This window comes from Macrotis lagotis, chromosome 4 (assembly GCF_037893015.1).
Source record: "Macrotis lagotis isolate mMagLag1 chromosome 4, bilby.v1.9.chrom.fasta, whole genome shotgun sequence".
NCBI classification, from domain to species: domain Eukaryota; kingdom Metazoa; phylum Chordata; class Mammalia; order Peramelemorphia; family Peramelidae; genus Macrotis; species Macrotis lagotis.
Window position 1 is genome coordinate 211298358 of NC_133661.1, and position 27168 is coordinate 211325525.

Below are 27168 nucleotides of genomic sequence, written 5' to 3' on the forward strand. Positions count from 1 at the left end.
CAAACCTTTGACTTTAACCTCTCATGCATTTACAATTAATGGAATTGGAATGGCTAAAATATGAAGAATTTGAAAAAAATTGACATGTTGAAAAGTATATGGTTTCTTTTCATAGCATAATGTTTAAAGTTTTAACATTTAGTTAACTTTAAACTGAAGATATAAATAATTTAAACTTGTTATTTCTCCTTGGTCTGGGTGATACAAAGCCATTTTTGGTCAATGTTAGCATCATGAATGCTATGCAGTATTAAGAATAGACCTGATGCCTGTCCATTGAATTCCATTAGAAATAAATAAGCAATAATTTTTTAATGTACTTAGGTTCATTTTAATATAGTATAATATAGTGAAGGAAGTAGTAAGTTTAAAGACAAACAACTTTGGTTTGAATGGCTGTTTGCTACTTATTACATTGTGTAAGTCACTTCACTACTAGGACAGTCTATAGCTATCTCATTTGTCAGATGAGGGGATTGTACTATATTTCCTAGATGGGAGAGCTATTATGACATAGGATGATAAGAAAAGGCACAGAAAAAGCAGAGGTTCATAAATATATAAACAAAGAGAAGTTGCAGTTTTTTAAACTTAATTTATTTATTCCTTGTAACTGTGCAAAAGGAATTTGAAGTTATGGAAGTTTGTTTTTAAATCTAATTACAGAGAATTTTACATGGATACTTTGTTTTTATAGTTGATTGAATATTAATAAGTGAATCAATTTTGATACTTTTAAAAAAAATGTTCCCATAGGAAAGGATCATACCAGTTATTCATTACCCTGTCAGCAATTTGGTAATGAATCCTTTATTCTTTTACTTTTCAGTTTAAATTTCCAGTTCTGTCCTTCCTCCAGAGTTTATGGATTTACAGCTGTGGATCTGAAACCTCGAGGTGAAGATGAGGTAAAGGTTTTGTTTCAATGATTAGACTTTTGATAGCTGTATCTTTGAAGGGGAGATAATCAGTGTGTCTCTCTGTCTCTGTCTCTCTTTCTCTCTCTCTCTCAGTATCTTGCATTAGGAAACACCTGAAACCCTCTTTGACTAGCACAGTAATAGCTAATTTGCTTTTTTCTTGTAGATGATTACAATGGACAATGCAGAGGAATATGTGGATCTGATGTTTGACTTCTGCATGCAGACGGGTATTCAGAAACAGATGGAAGCTTTTCGAGGTAGTTTTAATTATCACAGGAAGACTCTTTTGGATATTTTTTTCAGGTTAACTATAGTGAAGGAATTGAATTCATTAAAAATTTTTCTCATCTGTGGTTCCTTTTTTTACCCAATTGTGTTAATTGTGTCCTCTTTCTCTACCTCTTCATTTATAAAACACCATCCCCTACCTCCCCCCTCCCCCACCTTTTTTTTTAATGGAGCTAAATCATAGTTCCTGAATTGTTGGTAAGGTACTGTGCTTGGTGACAATTGGTGAAGGCTGGCATGGCTAATTTTTCTTGTGATGAATACTGCCATAGAGAGTTGTCCTACTTCCAGTCTAGTTCATCACCAGAAAAAGTGGAGATAGTGAGACTTTAAGGGAATTAAGAAGAAGGGTTCTGAGGGGTTCCGCCCTTGACTAGTCATTGGAAATAGGCATAGAGCTTAATAAGACATAGAGTTTGATAATTGCGTTATTTATCTGTAAAATGGACAGCCTACTTACTTACAGTCATTCTAGTTAAGAGTTTTATAAGGGCCTGCAATGGGTTAGGCTCTGTGCCAAGCATTGGAAATACATAGAAAGGTATAAGACTCTTAGTCCTTGACCTCACAATATAATGGAGGAAGAGATTGCGTAAAAAGGAACTAAAAGGTAGGAGGGAAGATGAGAAAGGATAACTGGCACCGGAATATGGAGTAGAAATTGTTCTGGAGATGTGTGTTTGAGTTGATTTAATCTTTCAGAATGATAAATTTCTGAAGATTATGAAATTCAGGAGATTCAGCTGGGTGGGAACTTAACATTGTCAAGATTAGTGAAATAATCTGGTATTTTATTCTGAAAAGTGTTATAGAAAGTGGTATTTAGAAATATGTATGTATGTGTGTGTGTGTGTGTGTGTCACACACAGACACACACACACAGACATTCTAATGGTTATGCACTGACAATTATCAGTCCTAGCCTAAGTTGGCTGGGGAGGATTATCTACATACATATACATATACATATACATATACACATACACACACACACACACACACACACACACACACACACATATATTTCATATTGGTTGCCTGCACTTGGTTTTAAGTTTCTGGTAGTAATTTAGCAGAGATTTTATAACTGAAGACAATTTTTATTCATAACTGTTTCCCTTATTTAATGTTCTTCAACTGGTTAGCATTCGGTTATTAAAATTTAAAACTTTGTTTTGAAATCAGAATTTAGAAATGAAGTTTTAATCTTAGTGATTGTCTTTTTTTAAACTTTGTTTTTATATATATATATATATATTGAAGATGGATTTAATAAAGTCTTCCCAATGGAGAAGCTGAGTTCCTTCAGCCATGAAGAAGTCCAGATGATTCTTTGTGGAAATCAATCACCATCCTGGGCTGCTGAAGATATTATCAATTATACGGAGCCCAAGTTAGGCTATACACGTGATAGGTATGTGCAAAAGAATTAGGACCAAGAGATGAGATTTATAACTTCAATAATGCAAATGAAGTAAGAGTATTTTTTTAAAATGACATGTGACTTTTAATTCTATTTTTAAACTGTAGAAATATTATGTTGCAAATTCAGTTTTCAACATTGTATTTATTAGAGGAAAAAAGGTGCATTTTGTGTAAATTGTTACTTTTCATTTGTAGTTTCCATTTGAATTGTTCTTAGAGGTATTATAATCATTTACACAAAAATTTTATTAATGCAAACCATCCCCATCCCAATCCCCTATCATTATCCCTCTCTACCCCCTTTCTCCCCTTTAGCAAATTACATGTAGAGTTTATTCCAAACTTTTACTTGTAGTAATATCAGTTTAGCAGATAAGGGAGATATATATAGATAGAGTGGGAAGAAAACTTTTCATTGCTAAGAACAAACTTCATTTATGTTTTGAATGAGCTGAGATTTCTGCTTTCAAAAATAATTGAAACAAATACCATATTGTGAATCTTCTGATCATTGTACATGTTTTCTGTACTATATGTTAGGAAGATATCAGACAACTTGATTTTGTTTTTATCTTTAGCTTTTTATTAGTTACTAAAGTCCTGAATTTTAGTTAAGCTGGCTCATAAATAATTGTGACCTTAGGTAAGTCACTTAATCTTTGAGGTTTGAATTTCTTCATTTGTAAAAATCATTTCAGTCAACAAATACTTTAGTGCATTTATTGTTGGTTGTTCAGTTGTATCTGACGCTTCATAACCCTGTAGACCAATCACCCCTGGCCCTTCTGTCCTCTAGTGTCTTCTGAAGTTTGTCCAACTTCATGCTTGTTGCTTGCATGATGCTATTGCTCCATCTTCTACCATTTCTTCAAGACAGTGATCTTGGAGCAATATTAACTACATATTGTGTGGATGCATATACAAATAATGAAACACAGTCCTTATTTGTAAATTCTTAAGCTTATATTCTAATGTGAAAGCCAAGTACACATTAAAGTATTTAAGACATGAATATAAAGGTCCTAAATGTTTAAATACAAGATAGGAAGGAATGACACTTAGGAGGGAGTGGGTTTTTTTTGTTTGTTGTTGTTGTTGTTTTTTTTTTTTTTTTTAGTTTCTGTAAGGCAGTGGGATTAAGTGGCTTGCCCAAGGCCACACAGCTAGGTAATTATTGTCTGAGGCCAGATTTGAATTCAGGTACTTTTGACTCCAGGGCTAGTGCTCTATCCACTGCGCCACCTTGCTGCCCCCTTTGAGTATTTTCAAGTATGGGGGGAAGCTCCTGTGCAACTATACAAAAAGAAAGAAAAGAGATAAGGAGACTTGTGTTAGGAACAAAGAGAAGGCTGGAACAGAGAAGTAAGTTGTGGCTAAGTCATATAGCATTTTAAAAGCTAAACAAAAGAGTTTTTTCTTTTGATTTGTTGATTGAAAAAAATTTCCAATAAATTTATTTTTCCAGCTACATGCAAAGATAGCCTCCATCATTCATTGTCTTATAAGATTTTCAGTTCCACATTTTTCTCCTTCCCTTCCCTCCCCCTCCTCTGACTGTGAGTAATCTGATATAGTTTATACATGTGTAATAACTATGTTAAATATATTTCTATATTAGTCATATTGTGAAAGAAGAATCAGAAGAGAAGGGGGAACATAAAATAAATAGCAAAGGAATTTCTCTTATTTAAGAGTAAGGAAATCATATGTTCAGATCTGTATTTCAGAAGCATTAGTTTGTCAGTGGTGTATAAGATGGACTGGAGGATGAGAAGACTTGTGGCAAGAAGGCCATCAAGGACTCAGTCTAATTTGGTGACTCTTAGTGCAGAGAATGGATTAAATGATAGAGATGTTAAAGAGGGTAGAAATGGCAGAATCTGACAATTAATTGGATATGTGGGCTGAGGAAGAGAGAGAAGTCTAAAGATAATATTTTGAGGACTGGAAGGATAATGGAAGAGAGGAGGGCTGTAGGGAAAGATATTTCAGTTTTGGATATCATGAATTTAAGATATCTTTGGGACATCCAATTTGAACTGTCCAGTAGGCAATTGGTGACATTGGACTAAAGCTCATGGAAGAAATTGAGGTGAGAGAAGGAAGTGACAGAGATCTGGGAGTCATCTGCATAAAGATTTTTAAACTCAGATGAGTGATTAAGTTATCAAAGGGAGAGTAGAAGAGAAGACAGTCTAGGAATGAAATTTTATTGCACATTCAGAGAGCTAGGGAGCAAATTGGGAAGGATTAGCATCAAAAATTCACAGGAAAGAGAGTATCCAGGAGGAAATAAGGCTGGTTAACAGTGTCAAATGTAGCAAATAAGTTGAAGATAAGTGCTGAGGGGTAGCTAGGTGACACAGTGAATAAAGCACCAGCCCTGGAGTCGGGGTCCTGAGTTCAAATCCAGCCCCAGACACTTAATAATTGCCTAGCTGTGTGACCTTGAACAAGTCACTTAACTTCATTGCCTTAAATAAATAAAAAAAATTTAAAAGGAAGGTAAGTGTTGAAAAAAAATCCCACCAGATGCAACAATTAAGAGATCTAAGTGATGCTAAGTTTGGAGAGTACATCTTTGATTGAGAGACGAAATTGGAAGTTACCATGCAGAAGCCATAGGCAAGAACATGGAAACAGCAAATGCAAATAGATTTTTCTAGGAATCTGACTGAAGAAGGGAGTAGCCAGGACAAAAGAAATGGTAAGATCTAGTGAAGGTTTCTTAAGAATGTGGTAAATTTGGAAATCTTTTAAAACAGGGAAGGAATGGCAGGGAAAATTGTTTGAGGGGCTGAGTTAAGAAATAATATCTTGGAAGAAGGTAGGCGAGACGTGGGATTGAGTATATTTTTCAAGGGGTTTGTCCTTGGCAAAGGGAAAGTCCACCTCTTTATCAGACTGAAGGAAAGGAGGACAGTGTGGAAGATTTATGAGAAAGGTTTTGAGGTAATGAATAGGAAGAAGAGGAACACATTTCTTACTGTGCCATTAAAATAACAATTGCGGTCCTCAGAAGGCAGAGAAGTATGGGGCTTTAAGACAGAATGAAGAAGTTTGGAATATCTTAGGACCATCATAGAGAGTCATTTAACAAAGAACAAAGAAATAACTCATTGATACAATGAGGACCCAGTTGAGTTTGAATAACTTGAATTTATGATGGTACCTAGTTGGACACTTATTTTGGGGGACTAATATATATGTTCAAATTATATGACTAATTATCAGCACTATTTTCTGCATTTGCTTAACAGTATTTAGTTTACAATTATTACACCTGTCTTTTGGGGGAGTGATTGGTATTATTATCAACATTCTGTTTTATGTGTAGATAAGTAGATAATACAGAATCATGAAAAACTTCAGTGGCAAAAATGGATTAGAAGATAGACCACCTTGTCAGTAGTTGATTGGCACAGGACTGTCCAATCTTACATTTAAAAGTTTTATTGAAACAAATATATACAATATATTTTGATTTGTCATTTTAGTGAGAGCTTTGAAATAGCTTGGCTGAGTTTGCTAAAATACAGCATTTAATAAACCCACTGGGACTGCATAACAATCACACCGTGGGCTTCAGTTTAGACAGCCCTGGCTTAGCATATTGAATATTGTGATTTCCAGATATACATTCAAAATTTGCTCTCCAAGATGTACCAGTTTTTGCAAATACTCCCTTCTCCAGAGTACCCTACCTACAATCAAGCAGAACACCTTTTTCAGTGTCTAAAACAGTGGGGTTCATTCTGCTCTTAAGTGGTGGCCTAGCACTTTTAATATGCTGAAGTTTGCCCAGATTTCTTTTTTGTGATCTTACTCTGAGCAACGTCTCACAAGACAGAGCTCAGTTCATATGGGAGGATTTAGGATTGGAAGAGAACTTAAGAGAGATCAAAGGATCCGAGATTTGGAGCTGGAAGTGGGGTCTCTGCAGCCTGTTAGTCCAATCTGCTCCTTTTATAGATATTGAAATGGAGGCTCTCAGGGTTAGTGACTTGTTAAGCTTATACACATCCATGAAGGGATTTGAACCCAAGTCCTTGGACTCCAGAGCTAATATTCAACAAGCTTCCTTATAAGCATTTATTTAAAGTTTTACCATTTTTTATTTTTTATCAACACCGTGTAGTGTGGAAGGAAATCCAGAATTTTGTGCTGTAGAGGCTTTTGGAAGGCTTTAAAGGAAAGTTCCTTGAATATGGGAGTGATCACTTATTTTTTTGATTTCTCTGTTTGTGACTATGTAAATCTGCTTTTAAAAGTCATTAAAATGATTGTAGACATTTTGAAAATAATTGCAGTTACTGTATGATGGTGTTTGGCCAAAGTCAGTTTGTAGAATATATTTGCTAAGTGTGCTAAATGTAACCTTTAGTTAGTTTCTTTGATTTTTAAATTTTTTTTTTTTTGTTTAGTCCTGGTTTCCTGCGGTTTGTGAGGGTTTTGTGTGGTATGTCATCAGATGAAAGAAAAGCATTCCTGCAGTTCACCACTGGCTGTTCGACTCTGCCCCCAGGTGGACTGGCCAACCTTCATCCCCGTCTTACTGTTGTACGCAAGGTACAGTCAGTCTGTTGGGGGGCGGGGGGGGCTTAGGAAAAACTATTAGCAATTAAGCAGATCAGTCTTGAGCTTTGGTTTCCTTTTCATTTCTGTAGGTTGATGCTACAGATGCAAGTTATCCATCAGTAAATACATGTGTGCATTACCTGAAGTTGCCTGAGTATTCCTCTGAGGAGATTATGAGAGAACGCCTGCTAGCTGCTACAATGGAGAAGGGCTTTCATCTCAATTGAACTATGGAGTGCAATGAAAGACATCCAAGACTTTTTTTGATAATAGTGAAGCCTCTTGTGTTTGTGTGCAGAAAAGTGTATGACCTTCACGCCATGCTCTGATGACACTTGCCTTTTTTTTCCACCTTTGAGGCTTAGAAACTTGTGGAATAAGTTTGTTAGCTGCTAAAGACAAAATGAATCCCTTTTAAATAACCCAGCCAGCAAGGTAAAAGCACAGAACACTTGTGTGATGTGACTGGAATAAGGTGGTCCTGTTTGATGGTTCCAAAGAGCAGCTCCTCAAATCTTCAGTGTTCACTGAAAAATTTCTAACAGTGTATTTGTGTAAAATTTGTCATTTCATGCCCCGTACACTACAGTTGCCATCACCAATCCCTATTTTGCTGGCTTTTAAGCTATTTGGTCAAAAACCTGCTTCCTTAAAATTTAGAGAGTTAATGGGCATCTCAAGCTTTTTCTTTCCCTTTTTAATGATGCCTGCACTATCAGAGTATTCTAGTGTTCTCTCTTTTGTTTGGCATATAATCATGCACAACCTTTTTATTTCTTTGAAGTGGGAGTATATTTTTATTTCCTAATGCCCTGCTATAAAGATCAAATTCTTAAGTGTGTTTGTGCAGCTCAACAATAAAGCTATGTTAAAAAATAAAAATAAAAAAACACTGGTTCTAGGTGCAAGGCACACTTAAAGCAAGTTTTGCTTTTGGTTGTATTTTCTTTGTATATTATAAACATTTATTTAACTTGTTGCAGTTTGAAGTAAAAAAAATTCCAATGTGTATGCTCAACAATAATCATTAAAATGTTTGCAGCGTACAAATTTGTCACGTGACTAATTCACTGCCACTTCGTCAGACTTTGACCTTGACCAGATTATCTTTTATTTTTACTGTCAAATTTATTTTATGAAGTTATACATGAAAAATGTATTTTTCTAGAGGTAAATTCACTTAATTGAAGTTGAAATGTAAAATATGTGTTCCCTAGCTTGTGTTCATTTCAAACAATGTATTCAGTCTTGGCAAGAATCACTTATATTATTTGTATTAACTTTTTAAAAACTAAATCTATTACCCTCGTTATCTACAGAAACATGTAAGTTTTACGTACTTTAGGTGATCTTGAAAAAGCTATGGTAGTATGAAGAGACCTTTGCAATTTCCTGGTTTTGAAGACAGGACTGAATATTCTCAATTTCTAATTTCTAAACTTTTGAGACTATATAACATCTGCTTATAGGTGAAGTCAGTATTACTGGTCTTGACTTAGCCAAATACTTTTTTTTAGAGCCAAAAGTAGTAATAAAATTGCATTTACCTATGTAGCAGGTGAATTTCCTTTCTGTGGTATCTGAGTGGTCTTCCTATTAATCACAGTTAAAAACTGGGGAACAGCCATTTTCAGTTACTGCAAGAGAAATGTTACAACTGTGCTATTGAAGGCAGCATTTAAAAATGCATTTCACCTTATTTTCATTCTCATAGTTTTAGGAGAATTAAGGTCAAAATGAAGACAGAATAGTAGTGTAGTAGTAGTAGTAGTAGTAGTAGTAGTAGTAGTAGTAGTATTGAAATGTATGATCTTTGCTTTAATCCAAAAAATACTGGTGGTTTTAACTGTCTTGATAAGGTCATGAGTGCATGACCAACTTTGTACTAGTATTTGGATTAAAATACATTTTATATGTTGGAGTATTGCCATTATTTAAATCTAAAGAAATTGTGAAGCGAGAACCTTCACTGAATCTTTTCAGAGACCTGTTCTAGAAAATTATTAAATCAGGGATGATGATTAATCAAAAATTACCTGGAGTCTTTTAGAAATTTTTTTTATGTACCTCATTGCTTTGATAGGTAGTTTTCATATCTTTCATATCTTATGATTAGACTTTATGTGAGAATGTATAGTGTGTGTGTCTGTCTGCCTATCCCAAGTAAGCTGCTTCGTCTAAATTCGTTTCTGCACTGAAATGCCTAATTTTAAAGAGAAGAATGCTAAGGCCCAGAAATGTCATAATTAGTACATGGACATGTACTAAGTAGAGCCTGGTTTATTTCAGTGTATTTGTTTACTGTCTGATAATGAAGGTAGACTTGTTGCCTGCAGAGAACAGAGCAGATAGGCCCGTGTGTGGAATAAATATGAAGAGAGGTGAGGGTGGTGATATCTGCTGCTTTGTTCTTGAGTTGAAGAGGGGACATAATGGCTATGTCTGAGAGAGATGAAATGAACTGCCTAAATTTACTTTTACAGGTAGTGAATTACAGGACTGGGATATTTGATCCTTCCTACTTTTTGCTATCAATCCAGAGCTTTTTTTTTTTTTTTTTTTTTTTTTTTACTGCAGGTTTCTTTCCTAGACTCACCCATTACTAATTGGTTTGGTTTTGGTTAATGGTCATTTTCAAAAACAAACCTAAAAATACTGATGAGCCACACTGTTGGAATGTTGATTTTTTTCAATTCAACATACCATAAAGAGAAATGGTAGATGTTAGAGGCTCTCTAAGTAGGATTTCTTCATTGTTACCTGCCTAGCATTTTTTTAAAAGTCATTAAGCTCACAAGGTTCTAAAAATCTGTGCTAAGATGTAAGACAGCTACTATTTTGGAATGACCCAGAAATTAATTTTGTGCGTTCCCTTGATGCTGAGTGTTGGTGTACTAGTTCCAGTAATTCCCGGACATATGCTACTAATGAAGTGCCTACCAAGTAGGACAGTGTTTTCTAACTGTATGTCTCAAAGACCTCCTTCCAACCTGGGCTTCCCCATAGCCCTAGGTCTCTCTGTAATACTGCTGCCAGTGGTCACTTATACTCTACTATCCTGCCTTCCTCCTTTCAAAGTATATTCTAGTTTTTCCAGGTTTTGCCTTATAGGACTGACCAATAGCTGCCTCTGTCCCTCATCTTTTACAGTTGGATTCTGACTTTACATATGCAAATTCTTAAGTGAGTAGAGGAAATAAGTTTGGAGGAACTTAATTAGGAAGTAATAAGTCTTGGTTGTGCTGTTACTCAGTAAACTTGGTCACTTGACTTGAGAAGTGGGACTATTAGAAAATGGTGTAAGAAGACCCGCTACATTCCACAAGGTGGCAGAATATCTTCACCTATCCTTTACATTGGTTTTCTCCCTCTCATGCACACAAGCATACAGACCAAGTCCACTGATAGTGCTTCATTTAGACAGATATGAACTAGGTCAGATAGGAGTAGCATGGGAGAAGATCCCTATCTATATTTTTGATTATAAACATGAGTTGATTTTTTTTTGCAATGTTCTGAGCAAATTAAGTTATAGTTAAAATACTGAGGTACCATCAAAGCATAAAACATTTCAAAATGTGGTCTAATTATCCATTACTTGATTAAATGTAATAATTTAATTGCTATATGACCCTGAATGTTTTTTTATTACAAAAAAAAGCTTTTATAGAATGCCAAATGAACCAGATTCAATTATGAAAAGTTTATTTAGAAGATGATATACTCAAATTTAAAAGAAAAATTTTATCAAAAACAAGACAGGAAAAATCTTAAATAGGAAAACAGAATAGTCTTGAATTATTTAATGTAGTTTTTCAAGCAATTTTCAAACTTGATTGGCTGACAAATATCAGACTTCTCTCCCACCTCATCTCCTGTCACTCCTTGATTTGATTTGTGAAATTCAACTGATTGCTCAGATATTTCATTTAATAAGTATAAAGAAATATGCTTAGAATTACAGTTGTTAAGCTCCCCACTTCTTAATGAGTAATTCCCATTGCATATCACATTTTGAAGATACTATTTCTGTTTTCCATTTAGAAAATTGTGGAAATCCCCAAATCCCTAAACCATGCTCTTGGACTAGAACCCAATTGGTTATAATATGTGGCCTTGTGAATTCTCTGCGGGTACAGCTGCAGGTCCTGTTCTGTGCCTCTGGCATTTCCTGTGGGTGCCATTAGGTCATGGCTTCTTTATTCAGCTTTCTGCCATTTTGTCAAGAATCAGGAGAGGAGCGAGGATTCTAGATTTGTTGGTTTCCACAATGCAGCCATTCAGCACCATCTCATCCAAAATTATGTGTACTTTATCCAAGTTAAACATTATCTGGGAGAAGGTCAAGTTAAGGATTTCTTTTTTTCTTTTTGCTTAGAGAACTTCGGTTGAGGTACAATAAAGTTATGGGCTTAGGCAGAAAAAGAATTTTCCATGTCCAGACTATTATAAGCATTGTATTAACAAGGTCTTCAAAACAAACCCTAGAATTAGACATCTCTAATAATAGTGAATATGTTTAATTTTTTCGCATCTCGACAAATGAAATGAGTTTGACCAATTTTTCTTGGTCTGTTACAAATGATACCAAGTAAACAGAATTAAGCTCCATTGTGTTAATAAAAGTTATCTTTGTGACTTTACAAAATATGTAATGTTACTTTTTTTTAGAGAATATGAATTTCTTGATAAAAAGGTAGTAAAACTAAGATAAAATTTGCTTTATACTAAAACTGAATTTTTCATAAAAGAGTGGGTGCTTATTCAACATAGCAAATGAAATAGTAGTGTTAAGGAAAGAGCATACTTGAGTGCACTGCTTTACTTTAAATATCATGAAGCCTTCAAAATCCCTGCCTGAGCCTTAAAAACCTAACAGAAAAGAACCCTGTTGTTCCTCCATTTCTAGCTCTTCAGTAAACATATTGGTATATCTGAGCAAATAACTAGACATTAGTCTTGTCCTTGTCCTGCCTCCTTTCATATTTGTGCATTTGAACTAGTTTTAATCTGTGGTTCCCAAATTTTGAATTGTTTTCAAGATTGAGCTCTTGAAATTCTTTTTTTTTCCCCTCTTTGATTCCAAAGTCCTTTCTACTTATTTGCAGAAACAACTGGAAGACATACTTGATATCCTTTTCTGGCTTACATTTTCACTTCCTTTCTCTAATCAATGAGTAAAAAGGAAAACCCCTCTAGGGAAAGAAGGAGAAGCCTTCTTTAAGGCAAATGGAAAGCTTTTTGGGGGGGGGCATACTTAACCTATCTGCAGATAAACAGACTTGGAATTGAAAAGGATGTAGCTAGCATATAAGTAGCACTTCAAGTTGAAAGGTTAAGAGAAAAAAAATGAAGAGTTCCAAGGATCTTCCGTTTTTATTGACATTGTACCTGAAGTGTAAAACAATATCATTTCACAATTGTTTTCCTTTTTAAAAAAAAAAGCTGCTTTGGAATTCCTGATGGAATAAATAGATGCAAAATGATGATAAAGATGATCAGAAAACAGAGCCTAATCAGAAATATAATAGATGTTTTCTCAGGTGACAGTGAAAAGGACTTAGTACTTTGAGAAAGTTTGTGAGGAACGAAAAGGAAGAAAGCCAATTTAGCTAGTTTTTGAGTTCAATACTGAACCTGGTGTTTTGTGAAAATTTTTGAAACAAATTCAACAACAACCTTAAATGGATAGTCTACAGTACATTGTACTAAAAGGGGAATATAGAAAATATCATTAAAAATAATATATATATAGTAATTAAATGCCTAAGAAAGGCACAAAGGGCTAAGGGATTCAAGAATTGGGTAGGAAAGGCCATTGTCAACTAGATATTAGGATTTCCTGGAAAAGCTAAAACTTGATTAGGGCTTTAAAGGAACTCAGATGACTCCCAGATAAGTAGGAGGGAAATTATGATCTGGGTCACACTGCCAGTTAGTAGTAGAATTGAGTCTTACCTAAGACTATAAGTTGTTCTCTAAGACTAATGCCTTTTTATTACACTACTGCTTCTCCCAAAAACCTTTTTTAGAATACTTACACTAATGTTCCTTACTTTATACTAATAGCACTATTTCTGAGAAAAAAAAAAGATGCCTTCAGGAAAGGGGTTTTTGGACTGAAGGAATCATTGCAACTTCATTCCTTCACAGCTGAAGTTCTTGGAAAAATCTGTCTATCATCTAATAGTTCAACAGAAATGTCTTCAAATCAGTGTCCTCTAATCCAGTAGTCTTCTTTTTCAGTAGTTAGTCTTTATCCTCCTTGATCTCCCCTGGCATAAGAGATGGGTTTCTATTCTTTTTCTGTCCCTACTAGCTCAGGACTCCCCAATTTCTTGAAGTCATTTTCAGTCTCTCAAAGTTCTGTCCTTGGTCCCCTAATAAACTCTTTGGGGAATCTCAGTAACTTCTTTGACTATAAGTGATCATACTTCAAGAGCTAGATGGGACCTGGGAGAGCATCTAGATAGCCTTTAGAGGCCAAGAGAGGATGCAACTTGCCCAAAGGGTGGAATTTGTCTTTTCAGACACTCTTTCCAGAGCACTCCAGGTGCTCCTTTTTTTGGCTTTTTTTTTGCAAGGCAATGGGGTTAAGTGACTTACCCAAGGTAATTATTGTCTGAGGCTGCATTTAAATCCAGGTCCTCCTGACTCTAGGGCTGTTGCTCTATCCACTGCCCCACCTAGCTGCCCACCAGGTGTTATTTTTTTTTTTTTACGTGACAGCATACTGCTTTCCTCTTCAAGGAGAGAGAGATCTATGTCTCTAATCTAGAATTCTTAATTCCACCTGCCTACATGACATTTTATCAGTGTGTTCCAACATGCCTAAAACCAAGTTTGGTTATCTTTCCCTCAAAAATCTTAATGGTGGAGGCTAGGTGGCGCAGTGAATAGAGCACCAGTCTTGGGAGTCAGGAGGACCTGAGTTCAAATTCGACTTCAGACACTTAATAATTACCAGCGGTGTGGTCTTGGGCAAGCCACTTAACCCCATTGCCTTCCAAAGAAACTAAAACAAACAAACAAAAAAACAAAAAAAAACTTAATGATCTCACAATTCCTATCGTGGCATTATTATTCACTAATCCAGCTTCCCATGAGGCTTTTCTCCTTGGCCTCATCTCTGATCAGTTACTACCTCCTGTGGAATCTTCCTCCATGGCCTTTCTCAGGGCTCATCCCCCTTCTTATTTCCAATGTTACCAACCTTGTAGCTTCTTGCCCAGGCACTTAATAATTTAGCCTCCTGACAAGTCTTGCTTCTCTTGACACTGTCACTGTCTTTCTTAAACATACATTGATTTGAAACATCCATAGCCTCTGCTGAGGGCTCTTGACATTTCTGTTGCTTGCCATATAAAAGTCACTCACCATTACCTGGTTGTTTCAGTTGTTTGATTTTTGGTGACCTCATTTGAGGTTTTCTTGTAAATGTTTTTTGATTTCCTTCTCTGGCTCATTTTACAGATACAAAAAGTGAAGCAAGCAGGATTAAGTGACTTGGCCAGTGCCACACAGCTAATGTCTCAGGCTGTTGAGTCTTCCCAAGTTAAGGTCTGGCCCTCTATCCACTGGCACCAACTAACTGCCCCAAATGTAGTGGAGTCAGTTACAAATAACAGTGGAAAGATAAAGCAACAACAGATTGCAAAGACCTTATTTTGTATATTCCTTGTTTCCTCATCTACATAATGAGCTGGAGAAGGAAATGGTAAATGATTCCAGTATCTTTGCCAAGAAAACCCCAATGGGATCATGGCGAGTCAGACATAACCGAAAAAGCTAAACAACCACTGTGTATCCTCTTTGCTCTAGCCAAACTGGACTACTTGGCACTCCTAGTGGCTACCGTGCATTTTCCTATCTCTGTCCTTGTTTACAACTTCCTGTTAATTTGCTGGCAAGGGAAACCGCAAACCAGTATTTTTTGTCAAGACAGTCTATGGACTGATGTGCTATAATAGTCCAGGAGGTCACAAATCTCAGACACAACTGAACAACAAATGCCTGGGATACCGTCCCTCCTACCCACCTGTAGCCCAAATCAAAAGCTATAGCACTTCCAGGAAATCCTAATTATCTAGTTGGCAATGGCTTTCCCTCTCCAGTCCCTGAATCTCATCTAACCCTTTGTGTCTTTCTATACACTGAATTACCATATTATGGCATTTGTTAGTACAGTATTTTGTTATTTGTGTATGGGTCATAGTTTTAATGACTGAAGAATAATAATGAAATTTTCTATCTCCTTCAGCACTCACCCCAGTAGGTCTATCTATGAGAAAGAGCTATTTGCCAAAATGGAAACTAGAATCCAGCAGGTTAGATCAGGATGCGTTTTAATAAGTTTTTAAGCTTCATTCAAATAATCTTCTATCAGAATAAATTATTCTTTGAGGACTCATGGGAAACGTCCTTATGTGACCCAGAAAAGAAACATTGCTTCAAGATGGCATATTAATAATTCTTTCCATTTATATAGATCATCACTGTTCTACCACCAGGTAATTGTCAAACTGGAACTGGACTAGAATCTTAGTCCCCTGGCTCAGCTTTGCCCACCAGGCCACTCTTGCCAGGACACAAAAGCCTGAAAAGGTTTTGACAAAGAGAGGCAGAAATGGGCAGCATAAGAAGTTATGTGAAAACAGATCTTTGGAGAATGATCCTGCTACATTCAGTAAACAATTTTGTAATGTCAACCATTTTGCTTCAATCAGGACCTTTACAAGTTTCTACTCCAGTGGTTTTCAGGGTTAGTTCAAGGACCAAACTGCCCTGGGGATTGCTCTATCTAGCCTAAGCAATTAAACTGCAATTCAGATGTACCTTCTGATCACTAGCCAGATGAGATTTGTTATGTTAGGGCTGGCATCACCCCATTAGGGGAGGGCCACAGTCCTCAGGCAACTGTCATTTCCCAACATCCCGAGAATTCAAGATTCAGGTCACTTCTGAACTGATGACTACAGGTAAGGGAATGGCAATCTATCTGCTTTGGCTCCAAACCTCAAAAACTGTTCAGATTTCTGGTAATCTACTAAAGCTCTAAAGAAGGGCTGATCAAATCTCTGTTCTGTGAAGCAAAGGCTTGAAAGCTAATATTTCTTCTAGAATCTAGATTGCACAGAGCCTCTCTGAAAACTAGACATTGGATATTCATTCATTTAAGAACTTCCAGGGCTTTTGAGTTGCCCAGAGTTCCAGTTCAGAGACGATAAGCCAGGTGAACATGGGCTAGATTAGACAGGCATCCCTGAGGCCCATGGCAACCAACACAGGAAAAGAGAAGACTGTTTTCTGTCCTGCATTTGGGTGAGAAGTTAATAAGCTAATAATAGACACGTGATAGATCATGTTTCCTCACAGTTTCTTTTCTTTTTTTTGCAAAGGACTAAGGATCGATAATATTTTAATAGACAAATGTTCATTACTCCTTACATTTACACAGCTCATAAACTGCAGTTTATGAGTTTTTATGGTCAAAAACTAATTCTCTGATAGCTAATCATCTAGTGATGAGGATGCCTTCAATTAGTTGGCTATTCCTTGGACATGGATATAAATATATCCATGGGTCATAGTCAAAGCCTTTCAGAGCCAGCGGTCCTCTGGTATTAACTTTTGAGAACCCCAAATCATTTTCATACCATGATGGAGCAATGAAATAGAACTTTAGTTGAGGAGACATCAACAGTCAGTCCACACACTGTGCTGGGCAGTGGTGATACCATGTCCAAAATGAAGCCCTAAAGGAGCTTTTTATCTATCTACCTTCACACACACATACATGCATACATACATATGCAATATAAACTTAAAGTCCATATAAACTAACTTCAAGAAAACTTTGGTGTAGAAGTACTAGCTCCCAGGGAAACAAGAAAGGTCTCAAGGAGGAAGTTTGATCTAAGTTTTAAAAGAAACTAGGAATTCTAAGATGCTTTCTGATCTGAGGAACAGCCTGTGGAAAGGTTAGAGATGGGGATATTGTGTAAGAAAGGGCAAGAAAGTCAATTTGGCTTGACCCAGAAGTAGTGACATCTAAGATTGGAAAGGCAGGTTGTGAAGAGTTTCCTATTCCAAGCACGAGAGTTAGTAATTGATCCTATGGTAATAAGGAGCTATTAAAGTTAGTTGAGCAGCACAGTGACATGGTTAGACCTGTGCTTTAGGAACATTACTTAGACATGATAAAAACTGCTTAAACGTTATTCAGAAAGTTGAAATATTTTACAAAAAAAGCATATGAAATAAGTCTTGAGAAGTTGAAGCAGTTACAGACATCCGAATGAATATTTCTCAGACTCTTAGGGTGAAAATGAACTCCATGAAATAAGAATTCCCTTTAGAGTACCCACACCACACTATACTAGCCTCTGTTTAAACACTTCCTATAACAGAGAATGCATCACTTCCAGAAGAAGCCTATTTTGTTTTGGAATAGCTCAAACTGTTAAGTAAATCTTCCTTGGATGAAGCTGAAATCTGCTTCTTGTAACATTCATGGCTTGGTACTAGTTCTACCCTATAGTTATACCCTACCAAAATCAGTCAGATATTACAGTCTTTGGATATTTGAAAACACACTAAAGTTGCTATTAGATTACTGTTATTATCCAACTTTTAAGTTATATACTTAACAAGGATTAGACTGGTTTTCTAAATGGCCTCTTATTTTACCTCCAGGTAATAAACAGAATTTTTTAAAGTAAAAAATTAGCTTGGAAGTCAACTTGCTTCTATAGTATTCAAACAAAGTCTGTTTTTTAGATTGCTGCCAAATATGCCTGAAAGATTTCTGTGCAAATGATATTTCTTTTTAGTAGTCTCTGGTGCTTTGATTTAAGAAGGGAGATCAAAGAAAGAAAAGAAGAAAAGGCAGTGAGCTCCACTATCAAAAGGAATGATGACAAGGAAGACAGACAATCTTTCCAACCTTCTTTCTTGTTTGGACTGTATCATAACTGATGATCTTGGTCTTCCTAAACACTGTATTGAGGATCAAATGAAATTCAAAATATAAAGTGTTTTGTAAAACCTAGGATATTGGGTAAAATTGGGCTAGTATTATTAGGTTTATATTTGGGAATTCCTGTGTACTTTCTGGATATACTTATACTCTATATTTTGTACAGAGCTCAAGTCATTCTAGACTAAGAATTCTTGTCATTTTTTGGTGCCTTGGACCTCTTTTGGAAATCTGGTGAAACCCTTCTCAGAATAAGATTTTTAAGTACATAAAATAAAATATGTAAGATTATATATATAGTATAATGAAAAATATATTGAATAAGGTTATTAAGATTATTTAAAAAGTTCATACACCAGGTTAAAAATCCCTATTACATGCTTACTAAATGTTGAATCAATAAATAGGATATACAAATACTACGTCTAGAAATTAAGCCAGTAATACTTTTTTTTTTTCCCCTCTATGAAAGAGAGGCATGCTGTCAATCTTGAGAATTTGGATACAACAGGTAATACTTACCTGCTCAGGAAGTCATAGGAGATCTTTGCAGAACAGTGTGCAAACAAGCACATAATATTAAAAAGGATACATCTAATTCACTCTGAAAAAAAAAATTTTAAATGAGGGAGAAAATGGGAGAATAGTATTGCTATATATATGTACATATACTGACCAAGAAGGGCTTCTGAGCTCAAAATGCTCTAATTTAGAAAACAGAAAGCTAGGGAGTGTTGACTTTGAGGATTTTCTGAGAATAGGTTGTCCTGAGGAATTCTAAGAGAGAACAATTCATCTTTATGAATTGGAAGAAAGTTAATAATCATATTCAAGAGGAATAAGATTTTTAAGTTAGAAAAATGAGTTGCTGAGTCCTGATATACCCCAGGGAGATGATGTTTCCTCAAAAGTATTCTTGAAAGTGTTTTGCCTATTGAAAGCTAGTTGAGGCTTCTGAACATTTTTGAAATCTTAATTCTGAGAAGTTTCCTTCAGCATGAAACTGATTTCTGGATTGAAGAGTTGAAAATTCAGTGAGAGCAAAAATAGGCTTAGCAAAAAAGGCTCAAAACTCCTAAACCTAAAAATAAATCTCTGGTGACAAGACATCCTGCTTGAGTGGGACAGATGCTATTTTCTTTCCCACAGTATTTTTTGCTCTTCTTTTTCTGTTATTGTTATCCTAAGTGGAGCATATATTGTGATTATACAGTACTGTCCAGTCATTTCTTTTGGCTAAATCTCTATTCTCTAAGTGGCGCAGGGGATAGTTCTGGAGTCAGGAGTACCCGAGTTCAAATCCGACCTCAGACACTTAATAATTACCTAGCTGTATGGTCTTGGGCAAGCCACTTAACCCTGCTGCCTTGCAAAAAAAACCTAAAAAAAAATTCTAAATTTTTTGGTTTCTGTGGTCACTGTATCTCTCCCTGAAATTATAGCCCTAATTTAACAACCTGTTAGTTTACTCTGTTGAAGAATAATAAAAAATGAAGAAAGATATAAATAAAAAGACTGAAGGCAGGGTATTGCTTATTTAATCTTTTGATTCCTCCAAATCTATAGCTCTGCCTTTTTTAGGTAAGGCTATTTCTTTGTGAAACAAACCTTTACCTTGTTATAAAATGTCTGTTCTGAGCTCTCAAGTTTAATTTTTCACTTTTTAATTTTTCACATCTAAACAAGTTTGGACACCTTAATCATACTTAATAGGGTCAAATGCAAGAGCCCTGCATGTTTTAGGTAAGCAATATAAGATGGATTTTTGATCTAATCCAGGATCTCCTGGTTTTTACCTGAACCCCTCTACAGATCCTACTCTTGGAGTCTCACCATATGTGTTCTTGATTTGGTTCAACACTCAATTGGCATAGCAGAGCAAAAATCCCAAATTTAAGTGATTCATCGGCTGCAGTTTCCCCCAGGAGAAGGGGTTACAGGTGTGGGTGCCTAGCTTACCTTTCAAGAAGATTATTATAATTTTTTCCTATGTCAAACTAAGAAAATAATTGACTGTTAGAAGGGACCTCAGGATGTTGATGTCCAGTCTCCTTAACTCAATTCATGAATGCCAGGAACAATTGGATGCCAGCATCTGCTTGGAAATTCCCAGGGATAGAAACTCACAACCTTATGGTAAGCCATTCAATTTTCAGATCTCTCAGCTCATTTTAGGAAATGTTATCTACTGAGCCCAAATCTGCTTCCCTATCATTTCCAATGAGCAGTCTTGGCTGTTCTGCCCTCTGGAATCAAGCAGAATCAAAGCTCATCACTCTTCCTCATAATAATCCTTCATATATTCAAAGACAGCTACCCTGTTCTTCCTTCTCCTCTGCCTCTTGAGGCAGCCAATTCTATCTTAGATTAGCTTGGATCATTGGGAATTTTTTCTTTACCAAGTTTAAATTTGGGAGTGGCTAGGTGGCACAGTGGATAGAGCACCAGCCCTGGAGTCAGGAGTACCTGAGTTCAAATCCGACCTCAGACACTTAATGATTACCTAGCTGTGTGGCCTTGGGCAAGCCATTTGACCCCATTTGCCTTGCAAAAAAAAAAAAAGTTTAAATTTGCTTCTTTGGAATATCTACCCATGTGCTGTTTATAGTTCTACCCACTGAGGCTAAGCATAGCATATTTAATTTCTTTTATTGAAGACACTTTTATGTTCCTCCTAAATAATCTTTATTGTAAAACCATCCCACTTCTTTCAACTTCTTCTCATATGGCATGAACTTGAGGTCCCTGGCCTTCTGGGTGAGTCTCAATATGCTCCATAAACTGTGGTACTCAAGAATGAACAGAGTTCTCCACACGTCATCTATAAAAAAGGATCCCCTCTCTTGTCCTGGATGTTTTGTCTAATCATTCATTCTCAGTATGTCTTGGTGTTTTTGGTTGCTCTAACCCACTGTCCACAGCATGACAGGATTATAAGAAACTGAAAGACAGAAGGAACCTCAGGGGCTGACTGTCCCAGAAAAGTTTAGTGACTTGTTCAAGGTCACAAAGGTCATTTTAAACATTTTTGATTACAAAAAACAAAACACAGATTTCTTTTCTACCCTTATCTCCCAATCTCTCCAAGGGGGGAAAGCAAACAATTCCCCACCCTGGCTATGTCCAAAAATGTGTGTCTCATTCTGCCCTTGCATCCATTACCACAGAGTCAAGGAGCAGAGTCATAATTTGAATCCAAGTCCTCTGACTCCAAATTCCAGTGCTTTTTCCATTAATGTGCTCCCTTCATCAATATTTTAAATCAGTCCACTAAAATACTCAGGATTGGTTTTTTTTTAAGATGAAGAGTTGTTTAGTCATTCTTCTCCCATCCCCCAATTTGTACTTGTGATGCTGATTTTTTGTAAAGCTTCACATTTATCTCTTAGATTTCATCATATAAGAATTGGCCCAACATTTTAGCCTATTGAAATATTATTGAATTCTGATCCTGCCATCAAATGGGTTAACTATTCTTCTAGATCTGTGTCATCTTCAGATTTCATAAGAATGTCATCCGAGACACTAATTTAAAAAGTTAAACAGCAAAGAGCTAAGCACAGATTCACTAAATACTCCACTAAAGAACTCCTTTACAAGATAATATTAAATAATTTATGATTTCCTTTTAGGGTCCAGTCATTCAACCATTCCTGAATCCACCTAAGTATCAGGCCCACATACCTTCATCTTGCCCCCCAAAACAGCACAAGAGACACACATTGTTTAATGCAGTGCTAAAATCTAAGTAATGAAAGCTAAAGTACTTCCCTATACTCCCAGTCTAGTAACCCTATTACAAAAAGGAAATGGAGGTTAATAAAGTATGAATTGTTGAAGCTTGTGGGCTCTCTGTTTTCACTACTTCCTTTTTGAGATATTCAATAATCATGCTCTAAACAACAAATTCTAGAATTTTGCCAGGAATTAAAATTAAGCTCATTGTCCTATAGTTTGCAGAATTTATCTTGGTTTCCAACTTCCTAAGAGTCAATTCTGTTCTGACCTTTCCTATCCTTCATGACAAAGAAAAAGTAAAATCAGAGTCGAACTGCAGTGCCTCCTATCTCATTTTTCTGTCTAATTCAAGCAGCAGTCCTATACCTCCTTTAATTTTCTTTACTCTAATATAATTAAAAGGAAAAAAAAGGCTTTCTGTCTTTAACTTTGTCAGTCTCATTTCTTGAGTTTAGCATTTCTGAATCTAATTTTTAAAATTAAATTTTATTTTTTCAAATGAAAATTTGTCTCCCCCCCCCCCCCACTCTTCTGCTCCCCAGGTTCTCCCTCACTGAGGAAGCAATAAAAACACAGCCTCTGTTACCAACAAGTATAATCAATCAAAATTTATTTCCTCATAGGCCATGTCCAAAATTTAAAAATGCTCAATCTGTAATCTGAATCTTTATTAGGATGTTAGTACCTCCTGAAGAATCAAGGTTGGTCATTATGTTGAATAGTGTTCCTAAGTTTTTAAAAATCATTTGTCTTTACAATATTATTATTTTGTATAAATTGTTCTGCTTTGGCTCACTTCCCTGCATCATTTCTTATAAGTCTTCTCAGGTTTCTCTGAAACCATGCCTTTCATTTCTTACAGCACAATGGTATTTCTGAAACCATTCTAATTGGGACCTTAACACATTTTTGTATTTACTCTATTATCTGCCTTTCTACTTCTCTAGAAGCTTTTTAAAAATTGAAGTTAGTCAATGATATTCTTGTGTATCCACATTAGTTTCCTCACCAGAATTGTTTGTGTCTTTAGAATTCTATTCTTGAGGATATTTTCCAAATGTCTAAGTAGTATTCCTATTCTAGAATTTTCACCTATTGGCTCCAATCTATTCTTCCTCTGAATCTTCTGAAACATGCTCTCCAAAAATCTAGCATGCATTTCATACTATGCTAAGCTTTTTTCTTCACAATGGAGTTTTCACTTTGCAAGGTTTCCATCACTTCTGCTCTAGCAATCAATTTGCCCCTATTAAGAATTAGGTCCACAATAGAAGTTCTACCTCTTTTGCCTGAAGAATGAATTTATGATTGAGGCAAATCAAGAAATTGCTATTTTCTCTGCTTTTGGCAAAGGCTCATGGAAATGAAAGTCCCCAGGCTCATGATGTGTTCCAAATTCCTCATCTACTTCCTCTTTGCATCCAGGTGGTTTGTATAGTCTGTGGTTTTGCCAAAGACAGTGTCACTACTGTTCCTGTCTCTGTTGTTCTTTATCCAAATGCTCCAAACCATGCTTCCTCCTCTGCTTCCTAAATTTCCTCACCACTTTTCCTATGATGTTGTTCAGTTCCACTACCTTTTACTCATTTATTTTACTTTGAATAAATTGGATCCTTCCAGAATCAGGTATCCTAATCTTCTTAAGAACTCAGCTGTTCTTAAGGGAATTTATTTTCCTTGGGCTTGGACAGAAAAAATCCTTAAAGGAAAAAGACTTTAATGCAATAAGGTAATGCAGCAAAGTTGAATGCTATATTATTCCTATCATATAGAAGAGTCATTTTAAAGTATGATAACTTTCAAGCCTTCTCAATATCATCTATGATAAACTATATGGGTAATATTGTAGATAGTCTCTGGAGAGAAAACGGGATTTATACTTATCCAGGATATTATTAAATTAATGAAGACTCTCCCTTGATTATATTTCCAAAGGCTCCTTATGATGTTTACCCAGAACTTTGATAACCAGGGGACTTCATTGAGAAAAGTGGTCCTGTTTTTATTTGGAACACTTTAGAAGAGAATATCAATTTCTTAGACCTGATTGTGTTAGACCATCGGTTTTCATGGGTGAGCTAATGTTAAAGAGAATTGGGCAACTTCATTCAACTGTTGAACTACTATATTTACAACTGATTCAAAATTCAAAAGGACAAAGGCTTTTTCTGGACAATTAGACAAATGAAGAAAACTACTTCTTTTGCAAGACACTTACCACTCGGCTGAAATACATATCCAAAACTTCCACAAAATTATGGATGAATTCATATACAGCCATTTCATTCTGAAATGAAAAAGAAAGCCATCAATATTACTGTTAACTTGAATACAGAATCAGGCACAGAGTTAACTCCCATCTGTCTGTGTGTGTGTGTGTGTGTGTGTGTGTGTGTGTGTGTGTTCATGAAAGAGAAAGTCTCTAACTTTTAGAGAAAATTATAAATATAGGAAAAGAGGAAATTCATTCTAAAGTCATTTCTTCTCAATTCATTAATAGACCTAAAACAGGCAGGATTCAGAGTCTAATGATAACATGAGAGTGAGCAGTGCTTAGCTCTCTTTTTGAGTTTCAGATAACTCACCTGCCCTCACAGTTGCAGCAAACTGATGGACTAGAAGACTTTCCTGAATGCTCTTTCTCTCTACCATGCCTACCTGAACTCAAAATCAAGGGATGCCATTTAAGGTACAAATGTTAGGACAAGATAGTAATGTGACTCTGCTGTCTTGAGCATGCTTAGTAGCTTAAGCATCACCCCATCTCTAGACTTGATGCTGACCATCACCTAATGCAGATATTTCAGTTATCTTTCTCTTTTGTTACTTACCAGAAATCAAGTCTTCAAATAATGGTGAGAAACTTCAGGGGTCATTAGATAATGAGAAATGGCAATTTAGCAAAAAAAAAAAGATATAATACTACAAATTCTCATTCATTTTTCATCTGCTTTTCTATTTTCTTACCTCAGTTTCATTGATTCCAACCACGATGAAGAGAGCTGCATACTGCCGATATATGAGCTTAAAATCCTTATATTCAATAAAAGAGCACTAGATAGAAACACATTAAATATCAGATACTTTGTTAACTGATATTTCTTTACAAGAATGTGTCTATTTCCCTTTTAACATCTGAGTGTCTGTCAATACACTCCCAGAAATATAGAACATGCCAAGGATTAGTCAACCTTTATTTCACTCTTTCTTTACAGCCTTCAAGGGACTATTTTGGATGTTTTCTAGGGGTAAGTATATAGTGGTCTAGGGGAAAGAAAACTGGGCCTGTCTACACAGACTATCTATAGAGAGTTTTTATTTGTTTATTTTTTGGCTTGATTCCATATGGAAGACAGAAGATATAATTAATGAATAATCTGTACATGGGTGATAGCTTTACTTATGACAATTCCAATGTGAAAATGTCTAATGTAACAAAGAAGGGAAAATATTTTATTCTTTCTCTTTTCCCCCCAAACCACTAAGGACTTAAAAGTTTCAGAAAATTCTTACACACCATCAAAAAGCTCCATTTGTGAAATTTATATGTCAAACAGAAATCTAGATTTTTTTCCAGGTAGGTAGAGAGAGGTATTTATTCCTTTTATAAATTATTTAAAGATGATTTTTGTGGGCATATGCTACACCAAATTTCTTACTATAAACACAGCTTCAAAAGAATAACTACTCTCCTATCAGTATCATATGAAAAAATACCCCCCCCCTTTATTTGCTTGTTTACTAAAGTCATCATAAGGAGATAAGTCGCAGAAACTACAATGACAGTCATCCAAGGGGAAGGCAGGTGTAAGGATCCTAATACTCTTCCTTTGGAATTTAGGATAAGTTTGACCAAATCCAGTCTAAGAAAGTACTTTCTGACTTCTAGCAGGAAGATGATGTGTTACCCTCAAGGGGCTAGATGCATCTGTGGAATAAAACTGCAAGTTTTCATTATGGAAATTCTGCAGTTAGAGATTCAGCTGAATATTTCTTGGGTGGGAAAAGCTGGGGGAAAGGACATTGCTGCTGGCTTTTTGAATCAGAAAAAGGGTGATAGGCACAGTTCTCTGCCTATGGAGCCAGTACCATCTCCACACAGAGTTGGGTTCTTCAAATAAAGAAAACCCACTTGGGAGAATCATACATCTTTCCGAAACCCTAAGTGGTTACTGGCATAAAAAGCCTTGGAGCACCTGCAGATGGAATAGAGGTCAGCTCCAAAACTGTGCTCCTCTTGGCATCATCAGGTTTCCAAGATGCAAGGCAACTTCCAAAATAATTCTGAATGCTGTAAAAATTGCACAGCCATACATTCTAGAGCTCACATTCTAAAGGCTGGTTTGAAAATAATGCTTCAATTTGTTGAGTGCTGGCTTTCTGAAAAGAGTTAAACCTCTATGATTATTTGTTTATGGTCACCTATATTTCTATGGCTCTTAACACAGCCCTTGAACAATCAAATTGCATTTCTTCTGACAAGATATTTCTGAGAACCTTGGTTAAGCATGGAGAAGACTTCTGATATCTTCGGACTGGAAACAAATTTTGGATGTTAAGAAAGGGAAACAGTTTCAATATACAAGATGTGAATACTTTATATAACTTAATTTTTACGTTCATCTCAGTAATGTTTAAGAATAAATGAAGAACTGTGGCATTAGCAGAGATAAAAGTTAGAGGGGGTAGAAGAGGGCTAATTATGAGGAACTTGATGTTGAACTGCTTGTATTTCTGCAAGGGAAGGAGATACTGATAACTCATATGAACTTTATCATTTGTAAGAGCAGTTAGAAGGATCGTATATAGACAAGGCATAGGAAGGAGCTGAATATTATGGTATAATACAGTAAAAAGATGGAGTCAATAGATGATAAAGGAAAGTACTGGGAGGAAGAGAAAGGAGAAGAAGAAGGGGCTAAGATAGCTCACATAAGAGTCAAGTAAAAGCTTTTTCAATGGAGTGGAAAGGGGAAAGGCGAGGGGGAATGAGTGATCCTTCATTCTCATCAGAAATGACCCAGAGAGGAAATAACATACACACTTAATAGGGTATAGAAATCTGTCTTACCCTAGAGAAAAATGAGAGGAAAGGAATGGGAAAAGGGGGAACCAGGGGAAGGAAGAGGGGAGTAGGTGAGAGAAGAGAGGGAAGACCATGGGAGAGGGTACTCGGATATAACACACTTCTGAACAGGGACAGGATGAAAGGGGAGAGAGAATAGATGAGAGTGGGAA

The 27168-nt window shown here is 36.0% G+C and overlaps 2 protein-coding genes across 13 annotated transcripts in view; one reads left to right on the plus strand and one right to left on the minus strand.

The window, feature by feature from the left end:
* The window catches only part of HECTD1 (HECT domain E3 ubiquitin protein ligase 1), a 113866-nt gene extending 104112 nt beyond the window's left edge, over positions 1 to 9754 (plus strand). For 4 of the 7 annotated variants that reach the window (XM_074235367.1, XM_074235369.1, XM_074235368.1 and 1 more), the window contains 5 exons: positions 830 to 908; positions 1087 to 1180; positions 2475 to 2625; positions 7061 to 7205; positions 7304 to 9753. In XM_074235367.1, the coding sequence (XP_074091468.1) occupies positions 830 to 908; positions 1087 to 1180; positions 2475 to 2625; positions 7061 to 7205; positions 7304 to 7441 (607 nt within the window). In that variant the 3' untranslated portion in view covers positions 7442 to 9753. Of the gene's footprint in view, positions 1 to 829; positions 909 to 1086; positions 1181 to 2474; positions 2626 to 7060; positions 7206 to 7303 lie in introns of all 7 variants that reach the window. The other 3 variants (XM_074235370.1, XM_074235372.1, XM_074235373.1) reach the window with 1 other exon arrangement.
* Positions 2938 to 27168, minus strand: part of AP4S1 (adaptor related protein complex 4 subunit sigma 1) — a 62296-nt gene continuing 38065 nt past the window's right edge. For 5 of the 6 annotated variants that reach the window (XM_074235388.1, XM_074235386.1, XM_074235385.1 and 2 more), the window contains 4 exons: positions 24898 to 24984; positions 24149 to 24217; positions 18785 to 18796; positions 7081 to 11546 (listed from right to left, as the gene is read on the minus strand). In XM_074235388.1, coding sequence (XP_074091489.1) covers positions 11418 to 11546; positions 18785 to 18796; positions 24149 to 24217; positions 24898 to 24984 — 297 coding nt within the window. In that variant the 3' untranslated portion in view covers positions 7081 to 11417. Of the gene's footprint in view, positions 3930 to 7080; positions 11547 to 18784; positions 18797 to 24148; positions 24218 to 24897; positions 24985 to 27168 lie in introns of those variants that run through there. The other variant, XR_012478153.1, reaches the window with a different exon arrangement.